The 17,816-nt window shown below is 35.4% G+C and overlaps 1 protein-coding gene and 1 long non-coding RNA gene across 4 annotated transcripts in view; one reads left to right on the top strand and one right to left on the bottom strand.

Annotated features, from left to right (window-relative positions):
- Positions 1-17,816, bottom strand: part of USO1 (USO1 vesicle transport factor) — a 93,402-nt gene that overhangs the window by 1,083 nt on the left and 74,503 nt on the right. Inside the window, exons 14-24 of one of the 2 annotated variants that reach the window (XM_063723459.1) lie at positions 17,688-17,708; positions 13,333-13,443; positions 12,598-12,716; positions 12,262-12,443; positions 11,861-11,982; positions 8,843-8,981; positions 7,809-7,972; positions 6,533-6,619; positions 4,062-4,160; positions 2,577-2,684; positions 758-973 (exon numbers count right to left, since the gene is read on the bottom strand). In XM_063723459.1, the coding sequence (XP_063579529.1) occupies positions 758-973; positions 2,577-2,684; positions 4,062-4,160; positions 6,533-6,619; positions 7,809-7,972; positions 8,843-8,981; positions 11,861-11,982; positions 12,262-12,443; positions 12,598-12,716; positions 13,333-13,443; positions 17,688-17,708 (1,368 nt within the window). The remainder of the gene's footprint in view (positions 1-757; positions 974-2,576; positions 2,685-4,061; positions 4,161-6,532; positions 6,620-7,808; positions 7,973-8,842; positions 8,982-11,860; positions 11,983-12,261; positions 12,444-12,597; positions 12,717-13,332; positions 13,444-17,687; positions 17,709-17,816) is intronic. The other variant, XM_002814884.5, reaches the window with a different exon arrangement.
- Positions 1-17,816, top strand: part of LOC129059007 (uncharacterized) — a 35,446-nt gene that overhangs the window by 9,665 nt on the left and 7,965 nt on the right. The gene's annotated exons all lie outside the window — the stretch shown is intronic.

The following is a 17,816-nucleotide window of genomic DNA, read 5'->3' as shown; positions in this document are numbered from 1 at the left end:
TGATAATTTTTTTTTTTTTCTGAGATGGAGTTTTGCTCTTGTCACCCAGGCTGGAGTGCAATGGTGCGATCTCGGCTCACTGCAACCTCTGCCTGCCAGGTTCAAGCGATTCTCCTGTCTCAGCCTCCCGAGTAGCTGGGATTACAGGTGCCTGCCACCAAGCGCCCTGCTAATTTTTTTATTTTTAGTAGAGACGGGGTTTCACCATGTTGGCCAGGCTGGTCTCGAACCCCTGACCTCAGGTATCTACCCGCCTCAGCCTCCCAAAGTGCTAGGATTACAGGTGTGAGCACTGTGTCCAGACAAATTTTGTATTCTAGTAACTACAGTAGAATATAAGCCATCTGATTTCTTTGATTTGATGCCCAAGGCTCTGTCATTTCTAATATGAATGAGATATATCAGTTAACTTTGCTGATTAATGGCTACACCTCTTTACACACAAATCTGAACCAAACATGGCAAAAGATAATGACACGCTTGGGTGACAACAATCTTGTTACCAATCAAATCAATTCACTTTCTAGGCTTAAGTTCCAAAAGAAAATAGTCTATAAGTACTGAAAACTGAACCTAATCTGTGTATTAAGTAAATTCAATGAAAATAGTGAAAACAGTATAGATGGTACCATATTCATGAACCCACATATCCATTCCTATAATGTAGGCACAACTTTTCCATGCTACATTAAAAATCTTTTAAATGCATTACACTAAAACATAATACAAATCATTTTTGGAGACATTTTAATCTTACTGGATGACCAAGATCCTTGAGTTTATTCTTCAATGACAGTATTTTCTGATCTTGATCGGCCAAGAGCACCAAGAGATCATCTTGTTCTTTTTTAGAATCTGTAATTTCCAACTCTAGTTTGTCTTTCTCAGTTTGTAAAATGGCAATGGTACTATTAGATGAATCCAGCTGCTCTTTAATGGCAGTTCTTTCCTCAGACAGAGCCTTAATTTCATTCTAGGAAAAGAAAGGTGAAAGGCAGGAATCTAAAATTAGCACTCACTTTCCTAGAGTTTTTAACAAATAGTTTCTTTCTATGACAAATCACTGTACTTGTTCAACCTAAGGAATTTAGGGGTGGAGGTTAAGGGTACAGGAGGTTTAACACACACACTAACGTGAATTTGTTAGACTGTTCATCAAAAATGGTTATTGCCAAAAAATAGTTTAACATCCAAAAAATAGTTTTAGTTAGCTATTCCTCAAAAAACCTTTAAGACGCTTAAAAAAAACAGTACCATTTCAGATAATCAAAGGAGTAAACAGAAACACAAAGCATTTTACAGCACAAGTCTGATTAGTACCAGAATTTTAGAATTCAAAGCTCAAGTTAAAAAAAAATTTTTTATCCCAATTTCAAGCATACAATTAAATGAAAAGAAAATAGCTTCAAATAAAAATCTATGGTTTAAAAATAAAATAATTTGGCCACAATCCAAAAAGCACAATTATACATTATTTTCCTTATTTTCATTAACGTGACCTCATTCCTTTCTTCATGCTATTTATTCTGATGTCTCTGTCACACAATAATATGCTGACAGGATATAACGTGCCTGTGTTCCACGGCTTATGGAAAGCCTACATGTGGCTTGTGTATTAGCTAAATTTGTACTCCTTGTTTTGTTATTGTGATTAGATGTTGATCTTAAAAAGAAAACACAGGCCGGGCGCGGTGGCTCACACCTGTAATCCCAGCACTTTGGGAGGCCAACGCGGGCAGATCACCTGAGGTCAGGAGTTTGAGACCAGCCTGGCCAACATGGTGAATCCTCGTCTCTACTAAAAGTACAAAAATTAGCTGGGCGTGTTGGCAGGTGCCTGAAATCCTAGCTACTCAGGAGGCTGAGGCAGGAGAATCGCTTGAACCCGGGAGGTGGAGGCTACAGTGAGCTGAGATCATGCCATGGCACTCCATCCAGCCTGGAACACAAAATTGAGACTCCATCTCAAAAAAAAAAAAAGACAGAAAACAAAAATATTTTCAATAAATTTTACTTTTATAGTACATGCATATATATGCTTATCTTACATATTATCATTATTTGAAATAGTATTTTAAAAGCTTCATTTGTGGCTGGGCGCGGTGGCTCACGCCTGTAATTCTAGCTCAAGGCAGGCGGATCACGAGGTCAAGAGATGGAGACCATCCTGGCCAACATGGTGAAACCCTGTCTCTACTAAAAATACAAAAATTAGCTGGGTGTGGTGGCACACGCCTGTAGTCCCAGCTACTCAGTAGGTTCAGGCGGGAGAATTGCTTGAACCTGGGAGGCAGAGGCAGAGGTTGTGGTGAGCCGAGGACGCGCCACTGCACTCCAGTCTGGTGACAGAGTGAAACTCCATCTCAAAAAATAAATAAATAAATTAAAAAACCCCAAACAAAAAAAATCTTCATTTGTGCCATCTTAAATCATCAATACAGGAGTGAAAATGTTGTGAGATAAAATTACACATCATTAGCTTTCTTCATAAATCTAAGAATTTGAAAGATATATAAAATTTCCTAGAGTTCATTTCATATTATACGCAGTAAATAAAAGTTGCACCAAAAACAAACCTTTAACTCTTTGGTCTCTTGTAATAATGCTGACAGTCTTCCTTCTACATCAGTAGTTTTGGTGGCTATTATAGTCTCGGTCTCTCCTTGTACCTCAACTGATTTTGCCTGAAATTAAAAATTGGAAAAAAGATGTCTCTTAAACATTACAATCCATATGAACTCCCAAAGTGGTTATTTAGTTTTTTTTGCCATTTTGATATTTTACTTTTAATAACAGAAAATATAATTCCTTATGTATTTATGTGCAACAAAGAGCTCTCCACTGTCAGATGAGCTGTTCCCACACAGAAGAGCATCAAATCTCATAAGAGTATGAGGAAGGCTGGGCTAAGGTGCCTCAAGGTAAGTAAGCCCAGAAAATTAATCAGCAAGGCAGCTCTAATGTAACTGTAACTCAGCATTTAATAAACACAGAATATTTTTCAAAGACTTTCCTTTGTAAATTTCCTATAAGTCCATACTATCATCCTAGATAGGTAGATAAATTGAGCCAAATATCATTATTAGTGAAATGCAAATCTTTTCTCAAGTGCTAGAGAAGACACTCCTGAATAAGTTTTTCAGTCTTTCCTTGTCTTTTTTCTAAAATACTAGGAAGTGGGGTGTTGACACAACAAATATCTAAAAATGTGGAAGTAGCTTTGGAACTGTGTAATAAGTAGAGGCTGTAAGAGAGGAGCATGGTAGACAAAGCCTGCATTACCTTGATGAGACTGCTGCTAGAGATATGGACGTTAAGTGATTCTGGTGAGAGCTCACAAAGAAAAGAGCAGAGTTGGAGAGAAGCTTCATGGTCATAGTGAGAAGAAGAATGCTGGCAGAAATATGAATGTTAAAGGTGCTTTTGGTGAGGTCTCAGATGAAAACTAGGAACATGTTACTGGGAATTGGAGGAAAGGCAATCCTTGTTATAAAGTGGCAAATAACTTGGCCAAATAGCGTTGCAGTGTTTTATGGAAAGCAGAACTTGTAAATGATGAATTTGGATATTTTGCTGAGGTTTCTAAGTAAAGTGTTGGAGTGCAGCCTGGTTTCTCCTTGTTGCTTAAAGTTAAATGTGAGAGAAGAGAGATAAATTGAAGAAGGAATTGCTAAGCAAAAAAGAATCAGAATTAGAAGATTTGGAAAATTCTCAGTCTACCTATATTGCAAAAGTATGAGAAAGCATGTTCTGGAGAAAACAACAAGGGTTTCTGAATATTTTATGACAGCAGAAAAACTGCCAGCTTGGACTAAAGGGACAGAAATAGAATGTAATACCAGCAAAATAAACTATTAAGTAACTGAATAAACGAATCTGGTGAGACTGACTATAAAACGACTGCCACCATGAACAAGAAGCCTATGTTACTAGAATACCAGCTAGTAAGTAATCTAAAGAGAAGGTGCTATCTGATGAATTTGTTTCTTTTTAATTGTGGCTAAGAAATAATACATCAACCTTGTCTTTATTACCTTCCAGAGGAAAAAGAAAATACTTACAAACACTTCTGTTTTCTGTAACAGTTCCTGCTTTTCTGTCTGTAGTTTGGTGATCTCCACAGATTGTGAGTTTAACTGAGACTTTAAAGTTGCCAGTTCCTAAGAGACAATAATAGTTGAGTCATAACATTAAATGGTATTAATTTCATCAAGGAAATATTTACAGGGAGACATTTAAAAAAATGATTTACAACTTCCTAGTTTTAAAATCTAACTCTAAAGAACTATTCTAGAACTTTGGGTTCAAGATGGAAAATTCAACACATTCATTTACCTCTGCTCCCTCCTGAAATCCCATGCAAAAAAAAAAAAAAAAAAAATCATAAAGAAAAGGAAGGGAGGGGAGAAGGAAGAAAGAAAGGAAGGATGGGAGGCAGAGAGGAAGAAACCTACAAAAACAAGAACAGTCAGAGAAAGAGAGCAATATAATTGGGGAATTTTGAGAAAGCAACTAACTCAGCACACCTGAGAAAGCTGAAAGCTAGGATGACCACTGAGAAAGTTAAGATAGTATCTGACTTACAGTGAATGCATTAACTACCAGAAAGGTTGGGAAATGGTATCATTAGATACCTCTGGAAGTACAGATAAAAATGAGGTTAAAAACTGCAGGGCTGGTTAAAAGACTACTTAAGAAACAGATCATCAGATCCCTGTCTCAATCTTAGGCATCAGGCAACCGTTCCTCCTTTCCTGGATGAAGACTTGAGGTTTATTATGTGGCTGGGCAAAACAGGACATCTTTAGACTAGGGACCACCAAACACAGATGAAAGCAGTAGTACTATAATGAAAACCAGGGTATTAATTGAAAGCTTTTATTAATGTTGAATTTCTCACCCTCTCCTCCCCCAAAAAAAGTACAGGAAAAGAAAGGCAATTATAACAATGGCTCTCAGCAGGAGTGATTTCTCCCCATATCCCCCCATCCCCAAGGACATTTGGTAATGTCTGGAGACACTGAGTAAGTGGTGGGACAATGGCAAGTAAAAGGCTCTTTTCTTTTGGTTCTCTTTAAAATTTCTATCATGTACATTTGTGGCTTTTCTAATTCATTTTGTTTAGTTATTAAAATGAGTTATAGTTTTCTATATATAGTATTTTACTATATATTATAAAAAACAAAACTTGTCACTTAAAAATATATATATTTTAACAATCTAAAGTTTATAAAAGTAAATAAACTGGAGAAAGTAAAAAAACTAAAAGGCAATTCTCTTTTTATAAAAATATCTAATGAAAGTTTCACTGGGAAACATAATTAAATGGCTTATTTTTACTTAGAATTTACAAACTAAGGCTATATATTAGTAACTTAATTCCCGCTAATTTTAATACAGTTCTAGTATAGGTACACTTAATAAAACCAAAAGAGCATATTAATCTTCCCACACAAATAAAACATTGTGAACAAATATTGGAGACCTGAAAATCCTCAAATGATAAGTGATTCTTTTTTTAAAAAAAGGTCAGATATTAAGAATCTACTCTGAGGTACATGGACATTATCAAAATAAGACAAAATTTCTCTATGTTCAGTCATTTCTCTTTCAAAGCAGCCATGTCAGTGGACTAGGGCCAGTTGCTTAGTGGAGAGAGAAGGAAGTCAGTTAGTCCTAGGTTAGTAAGGATGGTCACTTTTTTAGTACTGCTTGGATTAAAAAAAAAAAAAGAAGTATGCATTTCTTTTATAATAAGAAAGAAAGGAGGGAAAGAAGAAAAGAGAGAGAAGAAAAGAGAGGAGGAAAGAAAAAAAACCCCAAAACCTGTCTGGGGATAATATACTCTAGAGTTTTCTTCCAATTGCTACATTATTTAATTGTAAGTATACATAGTTCATTTCTCTTTTTTAATTCTTTTCTTGAACAATACATTTAAATTTTTTCATTGGATAAAGGTAAATCTGTATGATCTAGTTTAATAGGAATTTATAAATACTATAAGCAAGTAGAAAAAAGTTTAGCTTGCTTTTCTAGATGTTATAAATTACCACAGAAAAAGTTTATTTTGCTTTTTAGCTGGAGTCATTTAATTGAGATATAGGTAAGTTTACCTTTTGTTTTTCTCTTTTCCAATTCTAAAATTCTACATTTTCTAGACAAAACAGTTTAAAAACCCCATACATTTAGTCAAGCAATTATCATAGTATATGAAAATTAGGCATAAGATTTTACATTTTCATATTTGCAAGTTACAAATTTAAATTTTTCCTTGTTAGTTCACTGATAATCTATAAATAACATGGATGAGATGCTGAGATTTTTTAAAAAGAATACCTCTGAAAAATAAAAACACAATAAAAAGCAAAGTACTATTACCATATAAATAGAAACAGCTTCTGGATTTTCAAACAGTTGTCTTAAATTTTACTTACATCTGCTAATATAGTTATAGATTTGTGAAACTATAGGGCTGTTATTCTATTATAATTAAAACATGACAAAGTAGAATTGGATCAAAGTAGAAAATTACCTGTTTTAATTCTGCCACTTGTTCAGAATCTCTAGCTGAAACTATTGCTGAAGACTGTTCATTTGTGCCAGATGTTTGGGAAGATTTCTACAAATAGCACAAAAATAAACTATATAATATATTCAGTCTAAAGAGATGAGAAAAAAAAAACAGAACTGTACACATATAAACTATATCATATGTGCTTACCAAAAAATTCACATCAACCTTTTAATTTTTATGCCCAAGATAAAATTTCAACACAGCACATATTGTCTACAACTTTTTCATAGCTAAAAATCCATTTGTAGGCCGGTGTGGTAGCTCACACCTGTAATCCCAGCACTTTGGGAGGTCAAGGCCAGTGGATTGCTTGAGCTCAGGAATGCGAGACCAGCCTGGGCAACACGGTGAAACCCTGTGTCTACTAAAATACAAAAAATTAGCCCGGCATGGCAGCGTGCACCTATAATCCCAGCTACTCGGGACGCTGAGGCAGGAGAACTGCTAGAACCTGGGAGGCGGAGGTTGCAGTGAGCCGAGATTGCGCCACTGCGCTCCAGCCTGGGCTAACAGAGAGAGACTCTGTCTCTAAAGAAAAAAAAAAATTTTGTATTTTACTGAGCAATTTATTAAATCTAAGCATTTACCTGCGTTCATACGGAGAAAGAGCATAAAAGCAGACATTTATTAAATAATTTCCATGTATTAGAAGAGTATTTCACTTAAATCTCACAACAATGAACTAGACATTACCACTACCATTTTATAGATCAGGAAACAAGTTTAAAGAGGTTAACTAAATTGCTTAAATTCAATGAGCCAGGAAGCATTGAAGCTTAAACAGTTTGACTCTAAAGCTCATCCTGTAAAATCTTTTTTTTTTTTTAGATGGAAAGTCTCCTTCTGTCGCACAGGCAATGAGGTGAAGTGGGGCAATCTCGGCTCACTGCAACCTCTACCTCCTGGGTTTAAGAGATTCTCCTGCTTCAGCCTCCTGAGTAGCTGGGACTACAGGTACCTGCCACCATGACCGGCTAATTTTTGTATTTTTAGTAGAGACAGGGTTTCGCCATGTTGGCCAGGCTAGTCTTGAACTCCTGACCTCAGGTGATCTGCCCACCTCAGCCTCCCAAAGTGCTAGGATTACAGGCGTGAGCCACTGTGCCTGGCCCATCCTGTAAAATCTTAACATATGATATTCTGGCTTAAGAGATCCAAGGAAAAAAAAAAAAAAAGGCAGGATAATGAGAACCACTCTTGAACCCTTATTTTAACTTTTTAAACATTTACTTACCAAATTTTCAATCATAGAGTCCTTTTCAGTCAGCTGGCTTTGTAAAAGTTCCTGAGTACGTTTTAATTCTTCTATCTCTTCTCGCAATCTACCAATTTCTTCTGGCTGAATGCCATTCATCTGAGCCCCCTCACTGTAAGAACCTTGATGCTGATTGTCTTTTCCTGTTAGACAGACATAACATTTTAAAAGCCAACGGGAAACTTCAGTTTTTCATTTTTGAACTAGAAGATTCAAATATATAATTTTCTTAATTCCATTACTTTGGCAGCACTTTTGCAATCACATTTCATCTTTGCAGAATGGTATATTGATAAAAATAGTGAACTGATAGTATTTTCCAGATTTCTGGGAGAAAAAAACAGCACAGCCTTGACTAAACCGCATGGTCTGGTGATCTATGATTAAGAATTACAGTAATTTTAACTCCAATTCTGTCAACTGAATATGAAAAAATAAAATCCCTTTAAAAAATCTTCACAAGCACCGTAGGATAATACTATTTAAAAGCAGTGCAGCTCTTGCCATTTTCCAGGCACAACTTAAATTTTTCATTTATTATTTCATTTAGTTCTCAAATGTTATTATTATCTTCATTTTGCAGAAGAGGAAACTGAAAGATTACATCGGTCATTCTTAATCAGCTATACATTAGAATCACCTGGTGGGCTTGTACTAGTTACTGATCCCTGGACCTAATCCCAGATTTATTAAATCAGAAACACTATTGTGGTATCAGCATTGGTATTTTTTTTTAAAAAAAAGCATCTCAGGAGATTCTAATATACAGCCAGGGTTGAGAATCAATGGGCCAGATAAACAGGTAGCAAGAAGCTTGGACTTCAATCTCTAAAGGTCCACTCTTAACTACTCTTAACTATCATGCTATTTTGTTTTAAACTCCGATTTACATTTTTGTCACCATGATTAAGGTTAGAAAAATACTAGTCCACAGAAAGAATCTTTTACTTTGTCTAGCTCTTGAGGAAAGAATGGCCTGAGTGCTATCATAGTGATGGCTCAGCTACGCTTACCTAGCTGTATTTTAAGAAGATTATACTGGTCTTTGTGCTGCTGGATCTGAGATACTTGCTGTGTGACTGCCGTCTGGAGCTGTTCATTTTGACATTTTAATGTAGAAACCTGCTGCCTTAATTCCTCAAGTTGGAGATCCTGTGAAACAAGACATAATTCATGTGTTTTAAAGTCATACTAGTTAGCATTAAGAAGGTGAACATATTTCAAAAATTAGAGGTCATTTTGGGACAGTATGCTAAAGTGCTCAACACTTCCAAAATCATTCAATAATTAAGCAACTTGCTGTGTTAATATATCCATCAAGGCCAATTAATATGCAGCAGAACTACAAGATTTCAAAGGCTCCGTTAATAAACACCATGGCATAGCCTGCAATTATAGCGGGAAATAAAATGAAAAAATTCCATTTTATGGTCATAAAACCATTTAAAAATTTACATCAAACTATTTAAGAAATTTAGTATATGTATGTATACATATGCTTCTATATTATTTTTAATATTAAAAGACAATGAGAAAATAAATATAGCAAATTGAAAAAAGAGCTTCCAACTTTTACCATCATAATAAAACTATAGTTGGAATTTGATGTATTTATTTTTTATTTTTTATTTTTTTTGAGACAGAGTTTCACTCTTACTACCCAGGCTGGAGTGCAGTGGCGCAATCCAGCTCACTGCAACCTCCGCCTCCCAGGTTCAAGCAATTCTCCTGCCTCAGCCTCCTGAGTATCTGGGATTACAGGCACCCGCTGCCATGCCCAGCTAATGTTTTTGTATTTTTAGTAGAGACGGGGTTTCACCATGTTGACCAGGCTGGTCTCAAATTCCTGACCTCAGGTGATCCACCGGTCTCAGCCTCCCAAAGTGCTGGGATTACAGGCGTGAGCCACCATGCCTGGCCGGAATTTGATGTATTTCTTTATTTTCTTCTAATTTTTTTCCCAATCTGTGGTTTAAAATTTGTCATAATCGGTATATATAATTATGTAGCCTTTAATTTACTTAACATTCTATCATAATTTCCCCATATTGCTACATAGTTTTCAAACCATAATTTTTAATCCTCACTATCTAATTAAGTAGATGCAATACAATTTATATTCAATGTTTTTGGTGCTAAAGTTGCTTTCCATTTTTCTTTTCTTTCTTTCTTGTTTTTTTTTTTTTTTTGGAGACAGAGTTTTGCTCTTGTTGCCTAGGCTGGAGCAATGGTGCGATCTCAGCTCACTGTAACCTCTGCCTCCCAGGTTCAAGCGATTCTCCTACCTCAGCCTCCTGAGTAGCTGGGATTACAGGCATGGGCCACCATGGCCAACTAATTTTTTGTATTTTTAGTAGAGACGGGGTTTCTCATGTTGGTCAGATTGGTCTCAAACTCCCGAGCTCAGGTAATCCGCCCACCTCGGCCTCCCAAAGTGCTGGGATTACAGGCATGAGGCACCATGCTCAGCCATTGCACTCCAGCCTGGGCAACAAGAGTGAAACTGTCTCAAAAAAAAAAAAAGAAAAATGGAAAGCAAACTCAGTATCAAAAACACTGAATATAAATTGTATTGCATCTACTTAACATTGCTTTCCATTTTTCAAAGTGACAAATTTCATTACAATATATATTTTAGTCCATATAATTGTTTTCCTGAATCTTGGAGAATTTCCTTAGGATGAATTATCAAATGTCATTCAAAGGATAAACATTTTATAGTTCTAGATGCTTGTGGCCTAATGCCAAATAGCATTTTAAATGGTAAGAATATTTAAAATGAACATTTCTAAAGAGTCATTGGAGTAATTGTGTCAATCACTCTTTTCTTTTGCCAAATCAACTGTATTTGCAGCCCCAAGTATAGACTCTATATCACATTCCAACTATTTGTTTTTTCACTGTTCCAAAGATATTATTACATTTTAGCAACTGGAAATGACTCCATCTTTGTACCCAGATATAGATGAAAAATCCTAATAACCATAGGTAGTTTGATGATTCAAATTTTACCATTCTAAGATTATAATTTATTGATTGATTTACTTTTAAACTGAAAAGCTTAGAATGAATGCTAAATATACCACAATATTTTCATTCTTTCTTAAAATTTTAACCTCAGTAGGCTAGGCGCGGTGGCTCATGCCTATAATCCCAGCACTTCGGAAGGCTGAGGCAGGTGGATCACCCGAGGTCAGGAGATCAACACCAGCCAACACGGTGAAACCTCATCTCTACTAAAAATATAAAAATTAGGCAGCGTGGTGGCACACGCCTATAATCCCAGCTTCTTGAGACATTGAGACAAGAGAATTGCTTGAACCTGGGGGGCAGAGGTTGCAGTGAGCCGAGATTGTGCCACTGCGCTCCAGCCTGGGCAACAAGAGCAAGACTCTGTCTAAACAAAAACTAATCTCAGTAATGTAGATTGTGAGGAAGAAAATAAGATATAAACATTGGTCAATTTAAAGGGTTCTATCTATGCTTTTACTTGCCACACCTGCCATAAACTGTGCACAATTAGTAGACAGGTGTGGACAGCAGTAGAGGGAAGGGGATGAAACTGTCCCACAGGGTCTGCCACTATTGTATTTTTTTATGACACTGGAATTTTAACAACATTAATAACCTCATTTTTCAGCACTTTCTAGAATTCCAATCAAGGTAAATATCATAAGAAATTAAATGAGAGTAAAAGTCAAGAAAACATTTTGAAGGAATATAATGAAGGTTTAGGGTACTCAACACAATGCAAGTAATGAAAGTTCACTGGTATCCTGGAAAGAAAATGTCAACTGATGATTCCGCAAATGTAGTTTCATCTTTATCCACTCATCATTATCTAATAAATCAGCTGCATGGTGCTTAGCACATATTAAGCACTCTGTTTGCTGAATACTCAGATGCTTTGAAAAATAATGAGTTTTGCTTTCTATATCCTCTTTCATTTGAAATGTCAGAAAAAAATTCTTCCTTAAAGCAGAAAGTGCCTATTGGTAATCAGAGGGTATATACATTTCATTAGTACTTACTTGCTCTCGAATCATATTTTTGTAGTGAGTCACAATATTGTCATGCTGTTCTAATGTTTTTTTCACCTCTTCTTCTTTTTTATCTTCTTCACTGGACTTATAAATAGCCTTAGTTATAACACCTATAAAAGAAAGCTTATTTAAAATTTGTTTTAAACCTTTTAAATACTATTTTACTATTAAGACTTAGTAAAAACATATAACCTAATTCCATGATAGGTAAGAAATAATCTTTTCAATCTTACTGAAAGCCAAATGTCCTTCAATGGGCTACAGATCAAGAGCTAGGAAAAAAATATACCTTTAGAGTTATCATATAACCTGTATGTATCCAGAATATACATGTACAATATAAACATAATTAGTTCCCATCAAATATCAATATAAGTCTTCAGTCTTACCTTCAAGTTCTTTTACCAGCTTCGTAAACTCATGATCAAATATCATGTATTCTGGACTGGGAAAGTTTGGCTGGGGTTTCTGAGATGCTCTGGAATACAACTCATGTTTGCTAATAAATCCTAGTTTCTCTATGAAATTCTCTTTGCCAATCCTCTTCTCAATTAGTTGTTTTAGTTTCTCTCTATGGAGATAAGCATATTGAGATGCTTTAAAAAAATAAAATCAAAACAAAACATAAAAGCTTGGTCTACATAATGCTTTGGCAAAAAAAAAAAAAAAAAAAAAAGTATCATTATCTCTTGATGCCATTAGAAAATCACCTTCCCCTTACTTACTTCATGTAGCTTTCAAGTGAGTTATCATTGAAATAAATCGAAATGCCCAACAAAAGGGCACATAAGCCTTGGACCAACTGCTCTTCTTCTCCAAGATTTTCTGCAATTTGTCCTGTAAGCTGAAATCTTTGTTAAGGAGGCTAAGGATTGAAAATATCTAGTATATTTTGCAATTTGAATTTGACATACATTAATACTTCACATAAGAGTTCCCATAAGAAATTCCATATATAGGCTAGGTGTGGTGGCTTATGCCTGTAATCCCAGCACTTTGGGAGGCCAAGGTGGGTGGATCACCTGAGGTCAGGAGTTTGAGACCAGCCTGGCCAACATGTCTCTACTAAAAATACAAAAATTAGCCGGGTATGGTTGCGCACACCTGTAATCCCAGCTACTCAGGAGGCTGAGTGAGGCAGGAGAATTGCTTGAACCTGGGAGGCGGAAGTTGCAGTGAGCCGAGATCGTGCCACTACCCTCCAGCCTGGGCGACAGAGCGAGACTTCATCTCAAAAAAAAGAAAGAAATTTCATATATATATTCCAACCCAGCATAAAACAAACCACACACACACAACTTAAACAAGCACCATTACAACCTTAGCAGTTTAAAAAGTTGCAACACAGATAAGATAGTGGAGAATTCAAATATTTTGGGCATAGAGCTACTTCTAATTGAGAAGAAAAACTAAAAAAGATATAAATACTTACATGTACGTTACTAAAACATAAAGGATACGAATGGAACATTGGCTGAATTGTGAAGAAAATGCGTTACTGCAATGGGACAATTGCTTAGCCAGGTACAAAGCAACATTAACAATCCAACTCTTGTTTGTATTTTGCTTCCCTGCAACAGATAAATTGGTAGAAATCTTTCCATTCATTTTATATTTTTCAAACTTAAAGTTGCCCTAAGATCCCTTCCATTTGCATGAAAAGAACTTTAACATCTTACAAGAGATGAGCCAGAAATCCAGTTTTAAAAAACTAAACAAGAGAATAAATTCTTGTATGCACCACAGGCTGCACTTCCTAAAATGAACAGAGTGCAGAAATTAGAACTGATTCATGTTCAGAGGCATATACTGGGTTATTTAAAATATGATTAGTTTAAAAACCTTGTCTGCTAAGGAAAAAAAATTATAGTATTGGAGGCTTTAAAATAATCTATTAATCCCAAGACCCTTTACAATAAATTTGCCAAGCAAATTTATGATATTTCAGTCAGAAGTTTAAAAACAAGTTCCTGATAAAAGGAAAATTCTACTTCCTTCAAAAAAAAAAAAAAAAAAAAAAAATCAAGAAAAATACAAAAACTAATCCCCTGAATCATTTAGTCAAATTCCATGAGAGAATATATTCTCTAACAATAAATAAACCATACTACAAATTCAGTCATCACACACCAGATGAGAAATCACAAACATAATCAAGAGGAAGATTTAAATTAGCCAAGTGCCCCAAACCATTAACAGCTGCCAAGTATAGTTAATAATGAAAATTAGCATATCCAGCAAAATTAGTTTTCAAAATTTTAATACAACATTTACATCTCCTAGGTAGAATATTCTCTTAGTTCACAATATTGACAGTGCCCATATTTATATTCCTATAAACTGTATCTTTTTTTTAAAAAAAACAAAACAAAACTTGTTTGAAATAAAATAATGAAAATCAGAATAATAATGCATCACTTTGGGGAAAGTCTCATAAAATGTCCAAAATATAATTCAAAGATCTAGACAAGGAATGAATTTAAAGTAACCATCACTGTGTTCTGAAAAATTTCTGCCACCCAGACTATTCTAATTTCATAAACCTTGATGCCAATATCTTGAATCTTCTATAATCTATTTTTAGGTATATTTAATATTGAATTAAGTTCAAACAGGACCTCTTCAAATGATTTGCCAGGTAAACACTGATACAAATTTAGTTTTTACATGGTGCATTATTTTTACTGTTTCCTTGCCTCTACGTCATTACCATGCCCACAATATATCTTCAAGTCATCCATGTAAATTGGAAAGTTAAAAACCAGTCACTCTCAACTGACTAGGTGCCACAGAAAACTTACAACAACTAGAGTTATAAATTCAAATGTTTTGTTCATCTACCTGGTTATATGTAAGTTCATTATTACTTAGAATAACCATTTGCAGGTACCAAATATACCCACATTGTATATATAAGAACATCCTATGAAATCACTGGCTGATGTGTGAGTAAAAAAAAAAACAGAATAAGATTTAAATCAGAATCTTCTAAAAGCATGGCTTTTGGGGTCTAATTGAAGGATAAGAAGAGCAAAGTCAAATATAACCAGTTAAAAGACAGAATGAAACACTCCATTTATTACAGACAAAAAAAGATAAAGTACTCAGGAGTGAACCTAATCAAAATGGTATAAAATCTAAACAAGGAAAATTTTAAAACACTCCTAAAGAGCACAAAAGTGGACATAAACCAATAGAAAGCCACCATGTTCTTAGCTAGGAGACTCAACATCACAAAGATATTAATTCTAAGTTAATTTATAAAATTAATGTGCCTGTAATCCCAGCACTTTGGGAGGCCGAGGCGGGTTGGATCACCTGAGGTCCGGAGTTCAAGACCAGCCTGACTAACATGGTGAAACCCCGTCTCTACTAAAAATACAAAAATTAGCCAGGCGAGGTGGCACGCGCCTGTAGTCCCAGCTACTCGGAAGGCTGAGGCAGGAGAATCACTTGAACTTGGGAGGTGGAGGTTGCAGTGAGCCGAGATCACAACACTGCACTGCAGTCTGGACGACAGAGTGAGACTCCATTTAAAAAAAAAAAATTATAAATTAAATTAAAAATAAATAAATGAATAAAATTAATGTGATTCAAATAAAAATTACTAAAAGGCTTTTTTCTTTTTTTGCTTCTGGAACAAAACAACATGATTCTGAAGATCATATGAAAAAAGTGAGATTAACTAGGGACACTGTAAAAAAAAAAGAAAGAGAATAATGGATCATGAACAAGCAGGAATCAAGAGACAGAATACAAAAATCCAGAAAAATGGGCCCATATACGAATGAAAATTTAGTATATGAAAAAGGTAGCATATAACCATCAGTGAGTTACAAACAGACTTAAAAGATTTTGGGACAACTAGACAGCTATCTAGAAAAAGATCAGTGGATCTGTATCTCACACAGTTCTCTGAGAAAAACAGAACAAAGAATTAAATGCAAAAAAAGAAACCAGAAAGTATAAGATAAAAATAGAAGTATAATTCCTTAAATCTTTTTGCGGGGAGTGGAGACTGGGTCTCGCTCTGTCTATCAGGCTGGAGTGCAGCAATCATAGCTCACTGCAGCCTTGAACTCCAGAGCCTAAGCAATGCCCCCACCTCAGCTTCCAAAGTGCTAATATACAGGTGTGAGCTACCACGCCTGGCCTAGTAAATTCCTTAAAATCTGAACATGGAAAGGCCTTTTCTAAGTATGACTTAAAATGCAGAAGCTATAAAAGATAAGTCTGAGAAAAAAAAAAAAATCCAAAACAAAACACCAAGGTCAAAAGACAAATGACATACCAGAAAAAAAAAAACACCCATAACTCATATTAAAAACAAGGGTTAAATATGTTAATATAAAATGGGCAGAGGATATAAATAAAAGGAAAAGTACACACCTCTTTTCAGAGCCCCTAGAGTGTGAACCATTGAGGAGATTTGAGAAAACAAATGGAGGCTAAAACTGTAATTTGAGAGCATTCTTAGGGGTAACCATAAACCACAGATTTTACATGATAAAAGAGAACTACAAACAAAATATTTGAAGCTGAGGGCTGGGCGCAGTGTCTCACACCTGTAATCCCAGCACTTTGGGAGGCCAGGTGGGTGGATCACCTGAGATCAGGAGTTTGAGACCAGCCTGGCCAACATGGTGAAACCCCGTCTCTACTAAAAATACAAAAATTAGCTGGGCCTGGTGGTGCGCACCTGTAATCCCAGCTACTCGGGAGGCTGAGGCAGGAGAATCGCTTGAACCCGGAAGGCAAAGGTTGTGGTGAGCCAAGATCGTGCCATTGCACTCCAGTCTGGGCAACAGAGTGAGACTCCGTCTCAAAAAAAAAAAAGGGGGCATGATGGAACTTTCTGGGATTATGAAAATGTTCTACATCTTGTTTTGGGTGGTGGTTACAGAGATACACTCAAACACCAAAAATCATCACATGAAACACAGAAGGTCTGTGCATTTTATTGTATATAAATTAATACCTCAAAAAAATTCCCTTTCAAATGACTGACATGTATACTTATAAAATACTTTCCCTAATATAAAATTCTGCAGGCTAAAGCTGCAAAATATGTATGTGTGTGTGTAAGTTAACGACACATGTTAAATCATGCTCATACACAAAGATACAATTCATAACAGGACCTCATTTATCACTACCCACATTATTCAACTGAAACCCATGCCCAAACATAGATATTAAGGTACACTCCTTTTCTGCCAAATACTCACACAAAACAAAACAAACAAAACAAAACAAAAATAGCACTTTCCCCACACACAGAAAAAAGGAATCCTCAGTGGTAGCTGTAGCATATGGATTATATTCAGAATAATCCATAATATTTCATTTAAAATATTTCAAATTATAAAATTATACTTACTATTGCACATTTTAAATAATCTAGTATAAAAATCATCATCACATTCTTTCATATGCTGATTAATTAAAGACAAAATTCTTAATCCTGAATTCTACTTCCTTTGAAATGGCTTCAGAGAAAATAAATAGGCAAGCTTGGAGAAAAAACACAAAAAACCGAAACCAAGGAAATCCAGAAAGTGCAAGCATCCCCAGAAGAAGCACAAGTATAGATTCAGATTCTCATTCCCACAGTGTTTAGTAACACCAATACAATATCCCATGGAGAAAAACTGGAGAGCCATTTACGATAGAAATAAATTGGCTGACACGCAAAAGTGTGAGTAGAATGTAACTTCAAACAAGCAGTTAAAAAAAACCAGTCAGCAAAACCCAAGACAGAGAAAAAGCTTTGCTGTAAGAGGAAAATGCCTAAGCTTAATCAAGTGATACATACCCGTCTGTCGATCTTATCACCCTGCAAATTATACATTACAAATTATTCATACATATTACTATTTCAGAAAAGTCTAAATCTGGAAAAATCCCTCAAATACTTTTTCATAGTCTCTCTACAAACTCAAGC

Source organism: Pongo abelii, chromosome 3 (assembly GCF_028885655.2).
Source record: "Pongo abelii isolate AG06213 chromosome 3, NHGRI_mPonAbe1-v2.0_pri, whole genome shotgun sequence".
NCBI classification, from domain to species: domain Eukaryota; kingdom Metazoa; phylum Chordata; class Mammalia; order Primates; family Hominidae; genus Pongo; species Pongo abelii.
The sequence above is the reverse complement of the archived record's forward strand: the minus strand, read 5'-3'. Positions and strand labels throughout refer to the sequence as shown.